This window comes from Castor canadensis, chromosome 8 (genome assembly GCF_047511655.1).
Source record: "Castor canadensis chromosome 8, mCasCan1.hap1v2, whole genome shotgun sequence".
In the NCBI taxonomy this organism is placed as follows: domain Eukaryota; kingdom Metazoa; phylum Chordata; class Mammalia; order Rodentia; family Castoridae; genus Castor; species Castor canadensis.
Genome location: NC_133393.1, coordinates 111,126,433 through 111,149,378, shown reverse-complemented (window position 1 = coordinate 111,149,378; position 22,946 = coordinate 111,126,433). Strand labels below are relative to the sequence as shown.

General features: G+C 35.6%; 1 protein-coding gene across 1 annotated transcript in view; it reads left to right on the top strand.

The window, feature by feature from the left end:
• The window catches only part of Tspan8 (tetraspanin 8), a 30,820-nt gene that overhangs the window by 726 nt on the left and 7,148 nt on the right, over positions 1-22,946 (top strand). The window contains exons 2-6 of the mRNA XM_020186744.2: positions 9,164-9,226; positions 14,770-14,910; positions 16,229-16,303; positions 16,401-16,508; positions 22,407-22,541. Of these exons, the coding sequence (XP_020042333.1) occupies positions 9,164-9,226; positions 14,770-14,910; positions 16,229-16,303; positions 16,401-16,508; positions 22,407-22,541 (522 nt within the window). The remainder of the gene's footprint in view (positions 1-9,163; positions 9,227-14,769; positions 14,911-16,228; positions 16,304-16,400; positions 16,509-22,406; positions 22,542-22,946) is intronic.

The window sequence follows — 22,946 nt, the reverse complement described above, 5'->3', positions numbered from 1 at the left end:
TTGCCTGGTTCCCTCCCTTCATAGCTGTGTTCAAAACAGGTGACTGGTGGGGTGTGGGATGATAAAGACATGAGAAGATGAGAGCCCCAACTGAAAACAATGGGTCATGAAAAACTTGAGGGGAAACAACAAGAGTATTTAGTTGTGAGATTACTAAGCCAGCGAATCTGGTTTTGCAGTTTAGTCAACATTTTGACATGTCATCAACCTATCTTTTAATCAACAGGGTTTGTATTTAGGAAATTGTACTTCTCTTAAAAGTTTATTCATATATGCATAGCAAATAAATTGAAAGTCACATCAAGCATTGGAAAATGGAAAAACAAGGTGTGAAAAGGGCAGGCTGGGATATTGGGAAGTCTACCTAATCATTTTTAGCATATATGGCATAGTTAAAGACTGTTCAAGGATTAGGGCGTGGTTCAAATGGTACAGTGCTTGTCTAGCAAGCTCAAGGCCCTGAGTTCAATTCCTAGTACTTTCAAAAAAATAAAAATAAAAACAAAAACAAACACAAAAAGATGGTTTAAAAGTAAATCAGTAGACATAGTCCAAAGTGCTTAAATGAAAATTAAATCATTTTGTAACTTGTGCAGTATAAAAACTCTGGTTTTGTTTTTGAACTTGGTTGACTTTGGTAAATAGACAGCTGGTATCTATATGTTGGTAAATTTCTGTCCTATAAACTAATAATGGACTTAATTAAAGTTAACTACATGAATGCTGTTGTATTGTATAAAAATGACTTTCCATTCAATGGTCAGTAGCCCTAATGAATGCAGATGAACTACTGGTGAATTGAGTGTGTAAATAAATAAGTAAAATAAAATAAAATAAAGTAGTGTGTTCTTTGTACTTTGTCTTTTGCCTAGAAAACTGGGCTGCTTTTGAAAATCCTAAACACAGCTCAGTCATCTATATCAATTTTTAAAAAGTTAAGCCTGTTAACATTTCTTTCCAATATTTAAATATTGGTAATAGAATGTACAGAAGTGCATATTTTCTTTGGCTTGGCTATGTTTTAAAAGCTTATTATCGTGGGTAACTCGCAACATTCATAAAAGAGACAAAATTGGGAGGTTAACTCCATCACCCAATCCCAACAGCCTTGAAACCATGGCCAATCTTTCTCTATCCATACTCGGATTCATTTCCCCACCCCATACAATCTTGAAGCAAATCTCAGATATATCATTCCATCTATAAATGTTCCAATATGTATGTTTAATAATTCTTTTAAAAATGTAATTACAACATCATTATCATACTTTTAAAAAACTCAATAAGAATTTCTTAATTATGAAATATTCATCTAGGGTTTAAATTTCTGATTGCCTCATAAATGTTTGTGCTTGAACTGGGATCTGAATAAGGTCCACCTTGTGATAGGTAAATACATTTTTTATCAAATTCAGCCTGTAGATTCTCCCCCTAACTTCATGTTTTTCCTTCCCCTTGAAATTTTACATAGTGGTATGTGCTGTTTGTCTTATCACATTTTCTGTGATCTGAATTCTATTATTTGCACATCCAAGGTGTAATTGAACATGTGTAGCTCCCTCTGTATTGTTTGTAAGTTAATAGTTGCATCTGTCAGTTTGATACAATTTAGGTTTTTAAAAAATTTTTTGGCACAACTACTTCATAAGTGCTACTGTGTTATTTCGTCAGGAGGTACACAATATGACACTTTTTTCTGATGGTCAACAAGATCTTAGATCCATTTTTAGTTCATTTAGAGTTTCAAATGGGTAATATTCTAGCTCTATCAACTTTTCAATTAGGAGAAATTTCTCATTTATTGATTTACTATTTGGTTGCCATTGGACTGTGTGTGTTTAAAAGGGGTACACACATATCTATATCATATATATCACATATATAGTAGCATAAATACTTCTTTCTTTTATGTAATTACTAGAGTTCAAAATGATGAAACTATCTCCTATTATTTAATAATGAGAAACTAGTATTTTTCTTATGAAATGATAGATTCCATTATAGTCCTTATCCTATTGATTTGCAACTTTGCATCTTTTGGCTAACAGAAATTCCTTCAAAGTGGCTTCTGAGTCCTTTTGACATGATCCTAACAATGTTGATAACTGCTTCATTATTTGATATGACAAGATGTTCCAGGCTCATTTGACTATTTCCTGGCCAGACCTGACATGAGCGATTTCTCTAAGAAGTCCTGATCCTTGTCTTTATAGAATTATAGCCATTGTTTCTTCCTATGACATAGACTATATGATATAGACTCATTTAAAAACCAAAATATTAATGTACTAATAAATGTATGGCTTCTATATCGGTAATACATCTAAAAATATCCAAACCAAAAACAATCTTCAACTTGTGAAACAGTTTCTGTTGTATAAAAACAGCTTGAAAAGTGCTGACAGAATTGTGAATACCCTTTTCATTAAATGGCTAATCAGGAATTTGGAATAGATCTGAATTGTATACCAAAATGATAAATGCAATCTAGGAAATGGTATTATGCATTTAAGATTAGGATTCAAAGCCAGTTGTTGCAAACTTTACCATGCTACCATGCTATACCCAGATACTGTCACTGCTTTCCTGGGAAACTGATTATTTTATGGTTGCCATTATCTGTGTGTTTCTTTGGTAGCACAAATTCTTTTTGATGTTGTAGATTTCAGTTAGATAGTTCTAACTTCCTCCAGGGATTTTTCCACATGTTTGATGGGACCTACAGTCTCTATGTCAGAGATCTTGAGGCAGAGTCTCAATGAGAGAAACTGTTAAAAAGGTCAGTGATGACTTCTTGGCCAACACATGACATCAATATTTTAAATTAAAATCTAAGCAGCAGGAGTCATCTCTGAGGTTAGGGAATCCTAACCTATTTCTATTCCTCCATCCATCCTCAACCCAGAGCTCTCAGTTGGAATTTTATGGTCCTTCATAGGAAATTAGCAATTTGTCACATTCCTAATGTTTACTTAAGTAAACAATTTAAAGGTCCCACTGATGTGGTTTTCTTGTAGCTATCCATAGCCTTATGTTTTCAAATGCATTTTTTCTGGTGTAACTTGTGAAACTAAGCTTTTGCAAAGTAAGGCCAGATGTTGAAATATCTGTAAGATATACATATGTTCATATAATCTAAACATACAAATTTTTTGGGGGAGAGATCTTACGATATGACAAACAAATATGCAGAGATTTGCATTTGGTAGAATTGCTAATTGAAGAAATAATGTGAACTGAAAATCATTCATAATCATTGATGGTAGAGTTTGATGCAAATTAGGGAATTTGAGGTGTGATTGATAATAGATAATTTGTAGGTACAAAAACCTATTTCCTTGAGTTCTGTGTCAAAAACAGATAAAATGTCTCAATGACCTTACACTGTCTTAGACAAGTCAGGCCTGGGAGTATTATACATGGTTAGAATTTCGTAAGTGTCCTGATAACATGGAGCACAAAGTCTTGGGTAGGGGTGCAGTGTAATGATGACCAGACACAGAAAGGCATGGAGAGGCCAAATGTTAATGAAGAAAAGCAAAGTGAGATAACATTATCAATCCCACACGAGGCAAGGTGAGAAGGAGTCAAGAAGTAAATGAAACAAATTGTGTCAGCAGCTGAAGGAAGTCAATGCAGGAAGAGGTCTGAAGAGAGAAGAAGGTACTCAGAAAATGGAGCAGGTGTGTAGGAACCAGACCACTACATTTTATGCAGTGCTTGGGATTTTAGATTTGAGGTGCTCAGTATAATTAAAAGATTGGAGGCAAAGCAGACATAATTCTGAGATAAGCACACATCATAAATAATAGGACACAATTATATTTTATTCTATCACATGATGAGATGCCTCAAGCTAAAAAAAAAGTAGATTCTCACTGACTGGGATACAAATTCTGAATCTACTCTTTATTGTTTTGTGGTCTAGAATATGTTCATTGACATTTCTGTGTCTCAGTCTCTGCATTTGTAAAACAAGTGTTATAATTTTACCTAGAAGGATTATAATTATAAAGATTAGCTAAGACATCTTATGAGATGACTCAGAAAGACTGATTTATAACAATAAATTCAATTAATACTATTTTTCAGATTCCAATTGTTATGTTGCTTTTGAATTGAAAAGTATTAGAATCTGGTGTGATAGTATTATATTCAAGACAAACTTCTAAGAAATAAATATAATTTTAGCCCTATGATGACCCTCTCTTTCCTCACATAGCGAAGAATCTATGAAATAGAGCTAATATGCCTACCTTAACACTGGCCTCCACTTTGAATACCTGCTACTCCAAATTTCCATACCCAAATGGCCTCAAAGCTATTTACAGGGACTGCACAGGCTCTTTTCCAAGAGTATACATGGAGAGTTGTTTTCCAGGAGTGGAAGTGAGTTGCAAACTGAGTGCAGGTTTGTAAGCTGTGGTATCCACACCCATTCGCATTTGGGTCCCTCAGAGCCCACAAAACAGAAGTAGGAGTGAGATGGGGATTCTTTCCTTGCCATCCAAAGGACAAATCCAAGGACCTCAAAACTTCTAAATTAAACCTTGTTTTCTAGGTCACTAAGCAGGTACACTTGTTAAGATAGGAAATCTCTGAAGTTGCATTATTTTATAATTCACAGTACATTAGAATGTAGATGAGATGCCAAACATCCATCTCTCTTCACATATTTTGAAGTTGTATGGATTTTAGTGTTTGCCCAGGCTTTATTTGTGCTAGAAAGAAGGGTGGTAGATTCCACTCTCTCCCCCCGCCCCTCAATTTTAGAGTTATTTAAAGTAGAATATTGCATCGGTTGTGCTGGGTGCTTGGTCAAGTAGATTTATAAAATGCACATGAATGCAGCCTAGGGACACAGGTACTGTATACTTAATGCTAATATCATTCATTTGGGGCTGAAGATTTAAAAAAAACATGACAGTAGAGTCTGCTAAATATTTATAGCTTTTAACTTACTTTACTTGTTTAGAACAAATCAGATGTTGTGTGAAGGGCAGAAGACCATCTTAGTAAATCAGGGATGCATTAGGTCATGTCCCTACAGAGAGTGCTCTGCAATCTTGCCCCCAACAGGAGACCTGATGATTATCATAAATCATGCCAGTAAAGAGTGAAGCAAAACCATCCTGCTCTTAATGAGTCAGCATAATCTTCCTATTATTCAAGGATGAATAAAGCAAAACTCAGCATAAGGTTTAATAAAAAATATTGTTGAGCAAGTGAAACATAAAATCACCCTGGAGAGTCATAGGACAGACACATATCTCTGAAAGAAACACTCCAGAGTCCCAAAAACAGTATCTGGAAATTGGTATCCACAATGTGTTATCAGAAAATAACCCATATTTCCACCTCTTATGGCAGACATGAAGGATGATAAAGTTAATTAGGAAATCACAGGATAAATTGAAAAAGGAAATGGATAAAAATAAACAAGGACTTCAAATAAACTAGAATCTCAATAGCAGAATTAAAATTTATCACAAATAGTACATTAAATAGAGACAGTGATATAGAATCACAAATTGAGAAGCTCTTCCAGAGAAAAATAAAAAAGAAATAAAAAGAATCTGAAAAAAGATGAAAGATACAGGCAAATACATTGTTTTCCAAGGAAGGAGACACTATAAATAGGAAAAAAATATTTAAATTAATAAATGGAAATAAGTACAGCTAAAATATACTTTGCACTTTTTTTTTTTTTTTTTTGTGGTACTGGGGCTTAAACTCAGGGCCTCATGCTTGTTAGGCAGGCGCTGTACCACTTGAATCACTCCACCAGCCCAGGTAAAAGTATACTTTGTATATAGAGGGAAGATAATGTGTTCTGCTCCAATCAAAGAAGACATCTCTGTCTACATAAGTATTAGGAGAGCTATCCAATTAAAACAAAAGTCTTACAAATGTCCATATACATGCAAAGAAAACAAGCAAACAATTCATGAACAAAAGAAAGGCTGACCATAGACTTATCTATTGCAACACTAAATATCAGAAGACAAGGTAACAAGGCCTGGTATACATTCAGAGCCTTTTACAAGTGGAAAAGAAAAATGTCTTACCATACACATATTATAAAACTTATCAAAATGTACCCAAATGATTATTAAAGTATGAAGTAAAAATGGATAGCTTAAAGGAAAATCAGGACAACAAAGTTCTGGAAACAAAAAAAGGCATGTATCTACATGATTACATAATTGTATTTTCTATTATGAAATAGAGTATAAATCTACAAAATTTTTTGATAGAGAAGAGATATCATAGAAAAATAACAATTAAGTAATAATTACTCCAAGCTATAACCCAAGACTGAATATAGGTGCTGGACAATAGTGTTACTAGTGAGGCTCCTTGTCCTGACCATGTTCTTACTATGTTCTGTATGTTCCAACATGTCTTTCCATGGGTGAGGAGTGTGGAGAGAGGAGGAGAAAGAGAGAGAGAGAGAGAGAGAGAGAGAGAGAGAGAGATAGTGAGATCTTATAAGGCTACAAATAATATGGGATTGGGATCCTATCCTTAAGACTTCATTTAATCTTAATTATTCTCCTAAAAGTCCTATCTCCAAATATAGTCACATTGAAATTTAGGTCTTCAGCGTAAGAATTTGGGGGGGGGGGGACAAAAATCAGTTAATTGCATAACAATAAGTGAATATCAAAATTGTCTAATTTCTCAGAATGCTGATTCAGACCAATTGCATCCTAACTGCATAAAAAGAAAGATATCCTGTGAAAGTTGAGTGAAAACCACAATGATTCTTTTGAAAGAGAAACCAGAAGCCAGTCAGTCCTTCAGTGTCCACTAGCAGCAGGCCTGGAAGCCCACGATAGTAACCTCTTTCCTTTTACCTCCTTACCAACACACAATAGAGCAGAGATAGACACTTAACTTTTAAATTTGTACTTTTTGTTGTTAAAAGCAGTATGAAAAGATTGGGGAACAAACCCTTAAAGTCAAACTAGGGAAAGTGCTCAAAGAATCATTATGATGTTCAGTCTTCAAGACTGAGGATAAAATAGGTTATCAATCATGACTTTAGAACATTCATTCTTCAAATAAATAAATTTCAAGTAATAAATTTACTTTTAAAAGTCAGTGAACACATTTATGAATAATTTCATGATAAGATTGTGATTTTTACATGTGAATTTCTCCAGCTAAGATGATAATGATGTATTTTAAACACTTGTTTCATCTCATTTTTAAAATGAAGTTTAAAAAATAAGAGATAAGGATGGAAATGAGAATTAACCCATTTCAAAATCTGAATTGTATCTAAAGGTGAAGATTAAGATTGAACAAAATATTCCTGACTTCAGAAATAACTGAGTGTTCCTTTTCAATGTTAACAATACAGATGATGTTCAGTGGTTGAGAAGACTAAACGTTATTTGAGGGGCAAATATGGTTGATGTCATAAGATTCATGTGTGGTTGGATTTCTAATACTTTAGAAAAAAGAATCCAATAGTAATAAACAAACACAAAGAGTTAAAGTTTCAAAGAATATCATACTCTCTTAAGAGTTTTCAAAGTTTTCTCTTTAACAGTTAAATACCAGGTAAGAAGTAATTACAATAGATATTACAATAATGTTTTTAATTAAAGCTAAAGGTCAGAATGGCTATTAATCAATCTAAATCTACTTGTGAAAGGAGAAGAAAAAGTCAGAAAATATCAGGAAGCAAATCAAATACCTAACAAATATTTCAACTGGCATAAATTACTGAAAATCCCAAAGGGATTTTTCCATTTTCAAATGACATTAGGATTTAGTGGAAGGAGATGAAAAGTGGGGAAGTTTTCAAGTTCTAAGCTGCTTTAATAGTTTGTATAGTGTGTGTATATGTAAGGTGATTAAACTACATAGGTTATTTGGTGGCTGGTAAATTTTTAGTTTTTAATTGTATCAGAATAATCACAGTTATTTTGAAAGAGTTGAATTGTAGTAGGGGTGGTTTGGTAAGGAGTTGTCCTGGATTTTCACAGTGTATTTCTACTCTCTCAGGAGTCCAAATCCTTTAACTAAATTGAACAATTTGGACCTATGTGATTTGTGAATTTTTTGTTGTTGTTGCTGTGTTTTAGGGAACACATATTCTAAGGCCATTCAGCTACTCATTTTGCTACCTATTCCTCAACATGATCTCTTTGACCTTATTTCTACTGCAAACCTAATGAGAAACTAATAAAAGTACTGCTGGGTATTCCAGGCATATGGCTCAACCATGCATGAAAGCAATGACACTACAAGGTCATTGGGTTTTAGAGGGCTCAGACATTTCTTTGTCAGAACACGAAAGATCAGAAATGTCTAGAAAGTTCTCCAAAGTCTGATGTGTCTGGTACATTCCAGAGTTGCTCCCAATATATCTATCTAATAATACATCTTTGATTTTTTTTGAGGCTGCAATGTATATCTTTTTTTTAAACCCTGAAAGACAAGGGTTTTCCTTACACTAAAGTAAGATGTGTTTCTCATTTTATGTGTTGGTCTTGCTCCAAATTAAATAATCTGGTAAAGTCATTAAAGGAACTTAAGACTTAAAGTACTGTTCTTCATTGTTCTTTTTCTCTGGGTAAGTTTTACCACCTAAAAGAACTTATGTTTGGAAAAATTTATTTGGGTTCAAAAGGTATTGGTTAATATGTACCCTTACACTTTTGTATAAATTTTGTCAGATGCCTCATGATTTTGTGTCTATCCCAACTTCAATCTCCTTGAATCTTGAATGAATATTTGGTGATCAAATTGTTATTTCCTTCTTTCTTGGTCTAAACTAGCTTCCCGGACACAAATCCAGTAGCATACTAAGGATACTTTATCTTTAAACTGTTGCAACTTATACTTTTCTTTGCTCCAATCTAGCAAAAATACGATTGGAATTAAATGAGAGAAAAGAATCTCTCCCTACCTAGCAGAGACAATTTCTTATCTATAGGTCTATGAAAGGACTGTGGAGGTGAAACAGTTATTCTTATCAAATTTACAAATTGCAGTGGAACACCTTAGTGATTAGCTGTACTACTGATGTCTGTCACGCTGTAATGATATAGTTAATGATAAACTATTGAAAGCTGGTAGGTGAGTATGTGGAATTAGTGTTTAATTTTGTCTTAGCTGTACTAACATTCCTTCTTATCTTCTGCAGGTATGTGGTACCTTGATCTTGGCATTAGCAATATGGATACGAGTAAGTGAAGATGGTAAAGAGGTAAGTATAGAAATATACTTATCCCAAAAAGGTTAATTTGGGGTAAATTAACCTCAGAAAGTTTATTTCTCTTATAATAATGAAAATCACAACAGTCCGAATAACAAGCATTTCTACAGCATTTTTTAACCTGCTGATGTATGAGTTTATAATTCAATGAATCAAAATTACATACTATGCGCCTGGCATTGTGCTAGGCATGGGACAGTCCTTCTGGAGAAAAGAGGAGGTGTTATCCCCAAACTAGGAAGATTTCAGCAAAAGTGGAGATAGGAAGGGGCCAGAGTGGAAATTTGCCTCTTTCCCTATTTAAGGTTAGCCTGATTGATGCACCGCTTAAGGAAGGGTATGGATGACCTCTCTTCTCCAAAGAGAAAAATGTTTTTTATAGTACAAGGCATTGACCATAATTTAGCTGACTCCAAGATGGTTGGTTCAAAAGGAAAGAAGGTGAGAAGTTCTCTTAGAGAAGATAAATGTGAGTCTGTATTTTAAGAGCAGCAAAGAACCAGGGTAGTTGATACTTACCTGCCGCAGCTGGCATTGAAAGCAATACCTTCCAATACCAGGCTCCTCATTGTAGTGTAACTCAGCAGTTGGCTGTGGCTTTTTGCTGTTTCTATAAGACTAACAAGAACCCCCTACACATCTTTTCATGACTGGGAGGCAAAGATCTTACCAATATTATCAACAGGTTTGGAGGATGTTTAGTTCATAGGGTTAATTCTGGCTCCAGTCTTTGGACTCCACATGTCCTAATTCTGTTCTATACCAATAGTGTCTTTTTTTTTTAAATTTTATTATTCATATGTGCATACAAGGCTTGGGTCATTTCTCCCCCCCTGCCCCCACCCCCTCCCTTACCACCCACTCCGCCCCCTCCCTCTCCCCCCATCCCCTCAATACCCAGCAGAAACTATTTTGCCCTTATTTCTAATTTTGTTGTAGAGAGAGTATAAGCAATAATAGGAAGGAAAAAGGGTTTTTGCTGGTTGAGATAAGGATAGCTATACAGGAAGTTGACACACATTAATTTCCTGTGCATGTGTGTTACCTTCTAAGTTAATTCTTTTTGATCTCACCTTTTCTCTAGTTCCTGGTCCCCTTTTCCTATTGGCCTCAGTTGCTTTTAAGGTATCTGCTTTAGTTTCTCTGCGTTAAGGGCAACAAATGTTAGCTAGTTTTTTAGGTGTCTTACCTATCCTCACCCCTCCATTGTGTGCTCTCGCTTTTATCATGTGCTCAAAGTCCAATCCCCTTGTTGTGTTTGCCCTTGATCTAATGTCCACATATGAGGGAGAACATATGATTTTTGGTCTTTTGGGCCAGGCTAACCTCACTCAGAATGATGTTCTCCAATTCCATCCATTTACCAGCGAATGATAACATTTCGTTCTTCTTCATGGCTGCATAAAATTCCATTGTGTATAGATACCACATTTTCTTAATCCAACGAATGGACCAATAGTGTCTTAAATGTGGAAGGAGTTGGGCAGGGATACGAGTGAGTGGGTTTTGTCAATTGTACCCAACTTAACGCCATCCTGGCACCATCTCCTTACTCTCTTGTTTTCATTTTTTTCTCCCTTGTCTTTTACAGGAGCACCCCTCACCCTAACTATTGCTCTTACCTCATGCCAAACAGTCTGTTTGTTCTTTGTTATTTAGGTTCTTATCACTATTTAGGATCATATCTACTGCTATAGCCTTTCAAAGTCTTTATCAAAATAAAGTGTTTCTCCTCTCTTAAAAGGAATTTTTATTCCTATTTGAGTATTATAAAGATAATATTAAGCCAGCAATGAAGACAATGCATTTTGTATTAAATTTAATGCACCATTGTGCAGATAAATGCCTTTGGACACAGTCTAGTGCAAAGAAAGATTAACAGCAAATTAACATATGTTCTGTATCTTTTCCTACAGTGGTCAGCTTTTCTGGAAATTTTTTTCTCTCTCTCTCTCCCTTTCTCCCCCTCTCTCTCGCTCTCTCTCTCTGTCTTTTCTGTCCCTAGAGAACCAAGAGAGTCATAGTGGCAATTAGCTCATTCTGTGCTTCACCTGGTAAAGAAACTGGGTAGGGGATAGGTGTGGCAAAGCAGTCAGTAACCTCTTAGTTCATCAGAATTTCATTTATTATTTATACTCATGAATGAAGCTGTGATTCCCTGATGGCCTGGGGATCTAGTGTTTGAACCTAAGAAGGAAGATATTCAAAGGTATGAGGAATATGTCTGATTTAGGGTTCATATTTAAGCACAAAGATGAACAGATTTTTAAGATTTGTGTGCAGCCTGCATTTTATTTTATTTCATTGTTATACTCCTGGTTGATATGTTCTTTCTCCTCATTGTTTGTAGTAAACAAGCTTGGTGTTTAGTCTGTTAAGAAATTACACACATTGAATGAATTAAAGGAGAATTGTTGTCCTTGAGAGGGTGTGACTCCACATCTGGAGATGAGAGTAGACTAATGGAGCTCGACAGCATCTTTAGTGAAATTTTGACTTTTGTGCTGTCACCTCTTACCCAGAACAAAAGTCAGAATCTGCCAGGACAACATTAACCAGGCTGTCTTATGGGAAATTGGCTTCATTTGTATTTATCTGAACCCAGTGGCAAAAATTTTTGACTGAGTTAAGAACTGAATTTTATTACTAGAAAAACCAGGTAGCAGCTTCACAAGAGAAAATGTGAGCATAAACATAGAAAAAGAAAGATGACAAGGGGTGACATCTCTTTCTGCATTTACTTTTTTGCTTCCTCAGGGAAAACTTAGCACCACAAGGTAAAACATATGGGCAGCTTTGCATATGGGTCTCAGGAGACCTGTTCTAATCCAAAGAGGATCCCCGAATCTTTGTTGTTTAGGCTTAGCAGTCATTCTTGAGGAATTCTCTCCTTGTCTTAAGTATTCATCCAAGAGTGTTTGAAAGCCTTCTGTGTCTTTGCTGGAGCAAGCATCTGAACTCAAATTTCCACTTCGTTCTTCAGTAAGAATAGCCATTTGTTGGGCTGGGCTTGGAGCAGTGACTACCAGGCAGTCAACACACTGCTTTTGGGCCAGTCCCTGATAGTAGGTCACCTGCCTGGGTCATTCTCACAGATGTGCCTCATTACCTGCTATACAGGTGCTGGCTGCACTACTCATACCTTGTGTGCAGTCATTTGATCTATTATTTTTATGCCTGATCTATCTATCCTAAGTTCTGATAGCCCAGCTCGAGAGTCTTCCACCCTCTTTGTTTGCCTTAGGATTTCCTGTACTTGCTGCAATACTCTAGTGAAGCAGTACTTACTGGTGAGTTAATAGAACTGATTTCCTGTAACTGTTTTTTTTCACATTGATTTTAACCCAGATTTCATGCCTGTTTATTAACAACAATGATTTCTTGCTCTAATCTTAACAACAAAACAATAAAATCCACCGAACAAAAAATTTTAGAATATAACCAAGCTTTCAAAATATGTAAATTGAAACATTATCTGTAAGCACATACTTTTAGAGACAATGGAGGCTTTAGAAATCGCAGAGATGACCCATTTCCCTTTTATAAGTGGAAAACTGGGGCTCAGCTTAGCTGACTAGCCTAGAGTTACAAACTTGTTTTCTAGGATCCTAAGTAGAACATGGATCTGAAAGGCTTTTGTACGTTCAGTACATCCCTTCATACTGATTGTTGAATAAAGGTTTCCTCTATGCTACGAGTGCATTTTAAAAGACTTTAAAGCAGAAAGATCATTAGTAGTGGCAGTAATTATTTTTCATTGACTTTTAAGGGAGGCGACCTACTGGCTGCTTGGCCGATTCTGGGATGTAGTTTCTTTGAGTGCATAGAGGAACTAGTGCCTCACTTAGAGACAACCCAGTACAGAAAGCTCATATAACATGCACCAGCTCTCCTCTTTAACTGTGATTGACTAATGTACATAAATGGAGGGCAAGTGGTAGGTCGAGGCTAGATATTACAAGGTTGATGAAGAAGAAAATATCTGTGTTGCTTTGAGAAGAGCTGAATTATGCCCTAGGATATTTTCCTACATATTCCATTATTTAATAGTTGGGTGAAATAAGAGAGTTTCTGGAAGGACTGTCTCTTCTGGAAATGAGAAGACAGAATTGATATGAAATATGAGGATCTGGACTTTTTTTTAAAACCAAGATGTAAAGCAGTTTTTTTTTTTATTATTATTAACCCATAAAACCTTCCTCATGTCCCTTTTCAGTTGGTTCCTGCCTTCCTTCCTACTTTGCTCAAAGGCAAACACTGCTTAGATTTTTATCACCATAGTTTTGCCTGTCCTAAACTTCATGTAAATGAAACCCTGCAGTATGTACTCTTTTATACATGGTTTCCTCAGCTAGACATCATAATTCTCAGATTTGTTCGTGTCATTCTATCAATGATTTGAAGAATTTGGGCTTTTAAAAGTTGAAATAAATTACTGTAAAGTGTGCTATTTTATATATAAAACACAAAATCTGTGAACCAAAAATCACATCAAGAAGAGTGAAAGTAGCTGGGCACTGGTGGCTCACTTGTACAATCCTAGCTACTTGTGAGGCTATCAGGACGATCAAGCTGAGAAGCCAGTCTGGGTAAACATTTCACGAGACCACATCTCCAAAATAATCAAGCAAAATGGACAGGAAGTGTGACTCAAGTAAGTGCCTGCTTTGCAAGTAGGAAGCCCAGAGTTCAAACCCTAGCTCCACCCCCTTGTTCTCTGATTTTGTTGAAGAGAAAACACAGGAGATAATAAGACAGCATTTTTACTAGTTTGAGATGAAGATAGCTATACAGGGGAATTTCTTATGTTGTTTCCATGCATATGTGTATTACAACCCACATTGGTTCATCTCTACCAGACCTCTTCACTACTTCCAAGTCCCTTTCCCATAGTGGCTTCTGTCAGTTTAAGATTACTATATTCGCTCCTCTACAGTGAGCACATTGACCACATTCAAGTTTTAGGTTTCCTTCCCTTTCCCTATTCCTCCCATGTGCATTCTTCCCTTAGTGTGTGACCCACGTCTAATATTATTACTGCATTTGTTTTAGGCCTATAATCTGCATATGAGGGAGAACATGTGATTTTTGGCCTTCTGAGCCTGGCTAACTTCACTTAAGATGCTGTTCTCCAGTTCCATCCATTTACTTGCAAATGACAAAATTTCATTCTTCTTTGTGGCTAAGTAAAATTCCGTTGTGCATAAATAGCACATTTTCTTAATCCATTCGTCAGTAGTGGGGCATCTTGGCTGTTTCCATAACTTGGCTATTGTGAATAGTGTTGCAATAAACAGGGTGTGCAGGTATCATTATTATTTTAGAACATCAGAAACATGATCCAGTAAAGTGGCATCTCAACAAATTGTAAGCTCCATGACGGCAGGGATTTTTGTTTGTTTAAATCGTGGAAGTGTTTCAAGGTCCCAGAACAGGGTCTTTCACAGAGTTGGTACTCAAGTGATGTTTGTTGAATGAGCAAAATAAACACCAAGGAAAAGAATTTCTGCCATTAATATCCTCTTTATTTCCAGATTCTCACTTCTTCTGGGGACTCTAGCGCCAATCCCTTTGTTGCTGTGAATATCTTGATTGCTGTGGGCTCCATCATCATGGTTCTGGGTTTCCTGGGATGCTGTGGTGCTGTGAAAGAAAGCCGCTGTATGCTGCTCTTGGTGAGTTCTCTAAACTACTCCCAATATCCATCCTTCAGATGCTGGAGGATTATCTCCTGTCCCCATGACCTGTCAAAAGACTGCTAAGATTGATGAGACTCTAACTTACATTCAGAGGCTTTGATCGTGGGAGTTAAAATGGCTTTGATTTGGCTTGTTTGGGCTCAGATTTGAGGATACTCTGAGAGAAGACTTTTTTAACTCATTCACCCATTCATTGACTCATGCATCATAGCTGCATATCTTTCTGTGCCAAACACTGTGCTAAATGATACATAAGAGCTTAAGGCAATTAGAATCCCATGGGGAAGTTTAATAAGTAAATAAATCAGAGCAGTGGAAGTGGCTTCAGAAGAGAACACAAAGACAAAGGAGGATAGAAGAGAATAAAGTGTTAGTATGGATGAGGATGTGAGGAGACATGTCTCAGGAAGAGACATGTTTAGGGAATGAAAGACCTTGGATATGGCTGCAGAGTGGCAGAGGCTATTTTCAGTAAATAATGGGAGATAAGTCAGTGTGGACTAGGGTCAAATCATAAAGTATACTACATGCCATGCTAAAAATATTATAAGGGAGTGAGATAATCAGTTTTATAACTTATAAATGTTCTGGGAAGATGGATTGGATTGGGATAAACATAGATATGCATTTTTAACATATATAGAAAATAATGGATATTGGGGAAAAAGCTAGAAAAAAATTAAATGCCTTTCAGATATAAATTTGTCACAAGAGTTTATCAGAGCTAATCCAAACATTTCTATAACAAAAAAGCATTGTGTCACTCTGAAAAGTAATGTTTTAGCTACTTATTTATTATGAGGGGAGTCAGAGAATTTAATAGGACTCTAGTAGCATCCCTAGTGATTACTTTCTCAGGACTAGATCATGATTTTATAGATCTGAGATAGAGTTCAGGTATCTATAAGGTACTGTGGGATTCTGATAGTGATCGAGATACTGTTAGGAAGTCAGTTCTGAATTCGTGTGGATGTATTTGATAGAAAAAGGAAAGGAAAAATATTATTTAAACCAATTCAAGTTTTTAAATTTCCCTCCCTTTAATATTATACAATAACCCTGTCAATACAGTTTCATGGAAACCACTTTTCTTGATCAGTGTTTGAAGCAAATGCTTCTGAGTAGTAATAGACCCCAAATTTGCAACTTGACACACAGAGTGGAAGAAGTAAAGATTGTGGCTAATTCTGCAATCCTGACTGTCCAGGGAAGTGCAATACCCAAATGTCCCCAGATGTTACTAAATGCACTGAGGGTAATAGATATGCATTTCCTCTTTTTTGTTTTTTTTCAGTTTTTCATAGGTTTGCTCCTGATCCTGCTTCTGCAGGTGGCAGCAGGAATCCTAGGAGCTGCTTTCAAATCTGAGGTGGGTACATAAATGATGTTTATAATTTTAGAAAAATCTAAGCATTGAAATACTACTTTCTGTCATGAATAATTTAACAATATTCTTCAATTTTCAGTCCAGTCGCATTCTGAATGAAACTCTTTATGCAGATGTAAAACTTTTGAGTGAAACAAGTGATAATGGAAAAGAATTCCGAGAAGCTCTGACTTTGTTTCAAAAAGAGGTAATTAGAATTTGGTCATTTGGCAAGTTGAACATAGTTCTTCAATGTTTAGTTTTTTGACTGGTGTACTCCATAAGAATCAACAACCATCTCCATTTTGCAGATTTTGACTAATTGTTCTGTCACGATGAAAGAAGAAAACCTTAAGAACAGTTGTAATGGTTTTCTAGCTCCTTAAGATGTTTTGAAGCAGTTTAGGGCAGAGATTAAGAAGATATGTTTATGACAGATTAAATTGGGTCAAATTGGGTCCATTGGGTCAAATTAGAATTTAGAGAGGTCTGACAACTAATAAATTATGAGGTTGGAATTTAAATCCAGATCTGTCTGACCACTCTATTATTATTATTATTATTATTTATTGTTTTATTATTCATATGTGCATACAAGGCTTGGGTCATTTCTCCCCCCCTGCCCCCACCAGCTCCCTTACCACCCACTCCACCCCCTCCCTCTCCTCCCCACCCCCTCAATACCCAGCAGAAACTATTTTGCCCTTATCTCTAATTTTGTTGAAGAGAGACTATAAGCAATAATAGGAAGGAATAAGGGTTTTTGCTGGTTGAGATAAGGATAGCTATGCAGGGAGTTGACTCACATTAATTTCCTGTGCATGTGTGTTACCTTCTAAGTTAATTCTTTTTGATCTCACCTTTTCTCTAGTTCCTGGTCCCCTTTTCCTATTGGCCTCAGTTGCTTTTAAGGTATCTGCTTTAGTTTCTCTGTGTTAAGGGCAACAAATGCTAGCTAATATTTTAGATGTCTTACCTATCCTCACCCCTCCCTTTTGTGCTCTCGCTTTTATCGTGTGCTCAAAGTCCAATCCCATTGTTGTGTTTGCCCTTGATCTAATGTCCACATATGAGGGAGAACATATGATTTTTGGTCTTTTGGGCCAGGCTAACCTCACTCAGAATGATGTTCTTCAATTCCATCCATTTACCAGGGAATGATAACATTTCGTTCTTCTTCATGGCTGCATAAAATTCCATTGTGTATAGATACCACATTTTCTTAATCCATTTGTCAGTGGTGGGGCATCTTGGCTGTTTCCATAACTTGGCTATTGTGAATAGTGCCACAATAAACATGGGTGTGCAGGTGCCTCTGGAGTAACCTGTGTCACAGTCTTTTGGGTATATCCCCAAGAGTGGTATTGCTGGATCAAATGGTAGATCAATGTTTAGCTTTTTAAGTAGCCTCCATATTGTTTTCCAGAGTGGTTGTACTAGTTTACCTTCCCACCAAACAGTGTAAGAAGGTTCCTTTTTCCCCGCATCCTCGCCAACACCTGTTGTTGGTGGTGTTGCTAATGATGGCTATTCTAACAGGGGTGAGGTGGAATCTTAGTGTGGTTTTAATTTGCATTTCCTTTATTGCTAGAGATGGTGAGAATTTTTTCATGTGTTTTTGGCCATTTGAATTTCTTCTTTTGAGAAAGTTCTGTTTAGTTCACTTGCCCATTTCTTTATTGGTTCATTAGTTTTGGGAAAATTTAGTTTTTTAAGTTTCCTATATATTCTGGTTATCAGTCTTTTGTCTGATGTGTAGCTGGCAAATATTTTCTCCCACTCTGTGGGTGTTCTCTTCAGTTTAGAGACCATTTCTTTTGTTGAGCAGAAGCTTTTTAGTTTTATGAAGTCCCATTTATCTATGTTATCTCTTAGTTGCTGAGCTGCTGGGGTTCCAATGAGAAAGTTCTTACCTATACCTACTAATTCTAGAGTATTTCCTACTCTTTCCTGTATCAACTTTAGAGTTTGTGGTCTGATATCAAGATCCTTGATCCATTTTGAGTTAATATTGGTATAGGGTGATATACATGGATCTAGTTTCAGTTTTTTGCAGACTGCTAAACCAGTTTTCCCAGCAGTTTTTGTTGAAGAGGCTGCTTTTTCTCCATCGTATATTTGTAGTGTCTTTGTCAAAGACAAGTTGGTTATAGTTGTGTGGCTTCATATCTGGGTCCTCTATTCTGTTCCACTGGTCTTCATGAAGTCTTTTTTTGTCCAGTACCATGCTGTTTTTATCATTATTGCTTCATAATATAGTTTGAAGTAGGGTATCGTGATGCTTCCAGCATTGTTCTTTTCACTGAGTATTGCCTTGGCTATTTGTGGCCTCTTGTATTTCCATATAAATTTAATGGTAGATTTTTCAATCTCTTTAATGAATGTCATTGGAATTTTGATGGGAATTGCATTAAACATGTAGATTACTTTTGGGAGTATAGACATTTTTACTATGTTGATTCTACCAATCCATGAGTGTGGGAGATCTCTCCACTTTCTATAGTCTTCCTCAATCTCTTTCTTCAGAAGTTTATAGTTTTCCTTGTAGAGGTCATTCACATCTTTTGTTATGCTTACACCTAGGTATTTGATTTTTTTTTAGGCTATTGTAAATGGAATTGTTTTTATATATTCTTTCTCAGTTTGTTCTTTATTAGTGTATAGAAATGTTAATGATTTTTCTACATTGATTTTATATCCTGCTACCTTGCTATAGCTATTGATGGTGTCTAGGAGCTTCTGTGTAGAGTTTTTTTGGGTCTTTAAGGTATAGGATCATGTCATCTGCAAATAGGGATATTTTGACAGTTTCTTTACCTGTTTGTATTCTTTTTATTCCTTCTTTTTGCCTAATTGCTCTGGCTAGGAATTCCCGTACTATGTTGAATAGGAGTCGAGATAGTGGGCATCTTTGTCTAGTTCCTGACTTTAGAGGGAATAGTTTCAGTTTTTCTCTGTTAAGTATAATGCTGGCTGTAGGTTTGTCATATATAGCTTTTATAATGTTGAGGTACTTTCCTTCTATTCCTAGTTTTCTTAGAGCTTTTATCATGAAATGGTGTTGGATCTTATCAAAGGCTTTTTCTGCATCTGCTGAGATGATCAAGTGGTTTTTGTCTTTGCTTCTGTTAATGTGGTTTATTATGTTTATTGATTTTCATATCTAACCACACCTTTAATTCAGAATTCCCATCATAGTAACTACATGTGGCATTCACTTCGTGTGTTATCATACCAATTCTTGGATTCTTCAATGAAGGTTGGATTTTGTAAGTCCTTTAACCTGACTTGTTATTGATTGAATTATTTCATATTTATGGTCATCCATTGATTAAATATTGAAGATTTAATTTTTGCCCATCCCACTTAAACACAAGTCTGATGATTAGTGTTTTCTTTCTTGTTTGAAACAAAAATCTCCTTCCCCAGAATTTGCCTGGCTTAGTCTTGATTCTTCTGGCATTTTTAGGAAATACAAAGTCTATGGATTACCTCTACACATGACAGCTTTTTGAAATGGCTGTTGTTTGACTCCTAAAATTTTGCTTTTCAAGTTGAAACATCCTTGGTTTCTTGAGCTATTTATCAGATGATATTTTTTTTTCCAGAGTATTCACTAGTTCCTATTTGGATAGACTCCAGCTTATAAAATTCTGCTTGAAGCATTGTTTCTAAGAACTAAAATGTGATATAGGTCAGCCCCTTTAACTTCCTTTTTGTTGTGCTTTTATCCCAGCTTCCCTGTGGCTGCATCCTCTGATTGCTCCCTTTCCACTTCCTGGATCAGATCCACTCTAGAGCACAGGTTAATAAAGTCTTAAAAGAAGAATTTAAGCAACCTCAGTCCTTTCACTGGGTAGGGATGGCCATCCTTGACCTTCTCTTGTAAATTGACTTAGGACAAAATGGATTAGAGGTAACACAGGACTTCTAGGTTAGGTCCAGAGTCATATGGGTTGCACAGTGTTCCTGTGATCTAAGGTCTGAGTACCAACTGTGGGTTACTAAATGTTCTGCTTAATATAGAATATTCTCCTGACGTATTCCCATTCTCGTACAAAAAATCCTATGCTCGAAACTTGTTGTGGTCATGGGATTATATTTCTTTCTTATTATCTACTCTGAAGTGTTTTTCTTCTTCATTTTCTTATCTGCCTTAGCTTTTTTTTTTTTTAGTTATTTTTCCTACCCTAAACTCTGGGTGATCTAGGACATGATTACACAAGGACAGAAGTGACAGACACTAAGTGGGTTTCTCTTTGGATTTCAGGGAATTTCCCCACAAATTCCCTGTTAACATATGATGGAATGTGCCTCTTTTGGATTGTTGGTGGTGATTATTTGTATAGAGGTATTGTATCATTTGCTACATAGTGTGTTTTTCATCCAGCTGTTATATAACCTTCAGCTAGTTCTGACCAACTTCTTCTCTAACTGCTCCTACTGCTGCTCTAGAGAACAGATAATGTGACAAGCTTTAGTTTTCCTGTCTCCTACCCTCTGTCCTTTATATCTGTTTGCCTCTCTAACATTTGTATTTTCTATGTATTCCAAATATGGACTGATCTGTGAATGTGTATAGGGATTTATATATCTTATTTTATATGGAGTGTCCAAATCAGTTAATACTCGTCGAGATTATGTGATCAGAAAGATAAAGTAATTAGTCATGGGAACAGGAAGAGAGTTTGTTTTAAGATTATTCTTCTGGCTATTATTGATCTTAGAACTACCTGAAATTACCAGTTCTTTATCAAAGGAACATCTATTGAGTCATATATTTGTGACATTCAGTTTTTGGACTATTTATATTTGCCTTAGGTGAATTTGTTAGTTTAAATCCATTGTTTAAACTGTTTTTGAAATTTGATTCTGTTCTCTAACTTATTAATCATTACTCCCAACTCTATATCAACTATATGTGTTGAACAAATATTTTCTCTGTCTTTACCCAAATCATTGATAACAGAAACAACAATAGACAACAAAACAAAATTATAGCAGCTAATACATTTTATCAGGTGTTTTCTATAAACCAGATGACACTGTCTTCACTTGGATTTTCTCCTCCTTGTCCTTACAACAAATCTGTGAATTATATGCTCTTATTAGCAACTGTTATTCCCTGATTTTACAGATGAAAAAATTATGGCACAGAGAGGTTTAAGTTACACAAATAACATGCCACCCAGCCATCAAATGAAAGTTCTTTCAATATTCTGTCTTTTCAATGCATCAAGGCCAGTGGAGTTCTGTTTTCTGTGGCAATTTTTTTCCCTGCCATTTCTGCACAAAGACACTTCTCCTTAAGAGAGCAGTTAGGAGCAAGATGAGGAATAATTACTTTTCTCATTTCCATCTAATAATATTATGTGCCATATGCCTTGTGTAATTTGGCTTATCACTTTCTTGATTTTCTTCCTCAAACATGTCCATAAATGATCCCTGCTCCACTCCCCCATCAGTATTTTCCCATGTTGCAGTTTTTTTATGGGCCTTAACCATCCTGATATTTTTCTATTAAGCTTCACCTTTCATTTTACCCCTTCCCATATTTTAAAGACATCCATGAAAATTAAATCCCAGAGAAGGCCCCTGAAGCATCCTCTTTGTCTTTGAAATGCCTCAAATTTTTTCTCCATTCCTCCAAAAGTGACCAGAGATCTTGGGTTAGAAATTTTATTTTTAAAACTCTCTGAGTGTTTGTCTCTGAGCAAGCAATAGTTCTTTAATGGGATCTTGACCTTCTTGTGAACTTTTTGGACATTTCTTTGCTAAAATCTAGGATACATATACTTGACTCTGTTCTCCCTTTCGTCACTTAAACTAGAAGCAAAAACTAGGTTTTTTCTTTGGTTGGTTTTAATCTTCTTTCCAATTGCCTCAAACCTTGTTACCTTAGTTCAATTTTGCCTTCATTGTTATTGAGACCAAAATGAAAAATTGCTTCATTGCTGTTGCTGTGTTCAGAGAAGTGAGTGAGGTGTTTTACATATATTTTAGCATAAGAAACATTACATTTTTATAGTGATATTCAGAAGAATAGAGTTCATAATGTTTTTAATTTTCTCAGTGACTACATTCCATTCTGCTTTTTACTTAACAGTTTCAATGCTGTGGTTTGGTCAAAGGAGCTGCTGATTGGGGAAATAATTTTCAGCAAATTTCTCAGTCATGTAAATGTACAAATAACGTGCAAAATTCTTGCATACAGTATGAGAGTACATTTGTTTACAATCAGGTGAGTACTAAATCAAATTGTGTACAATAAGTGGTTCTGTTATTTTCACAATGAAAGTGTCTGCAAAAAATTAAAATGCAGCAAGTACAATGCTCCATTTATTTGGCATTTTCCAAATAAAAAAATAAACTCATTAAAAGAGAAAAAATAGATATTAAAAAATGAAAGTATTTCATTTCTTCTATGAGTTTGGCATCATTTAAACTCAACTTTATTAGGTCAGATAACATTCAACAAGGAAAGAAAAAAGTACAAACTAACATAAAAGTTTATTTTGCCTTGGCCATAGTCATTATTCTCCTCTAGTTTTTCTATTTTAACATAAGATCAAGAAATCAAAATTTTTGTTTTAATTTTTAAAGTCAAAGTCTTTTTTTCTAATAAAATTTCTTTTTTCAAGAAATT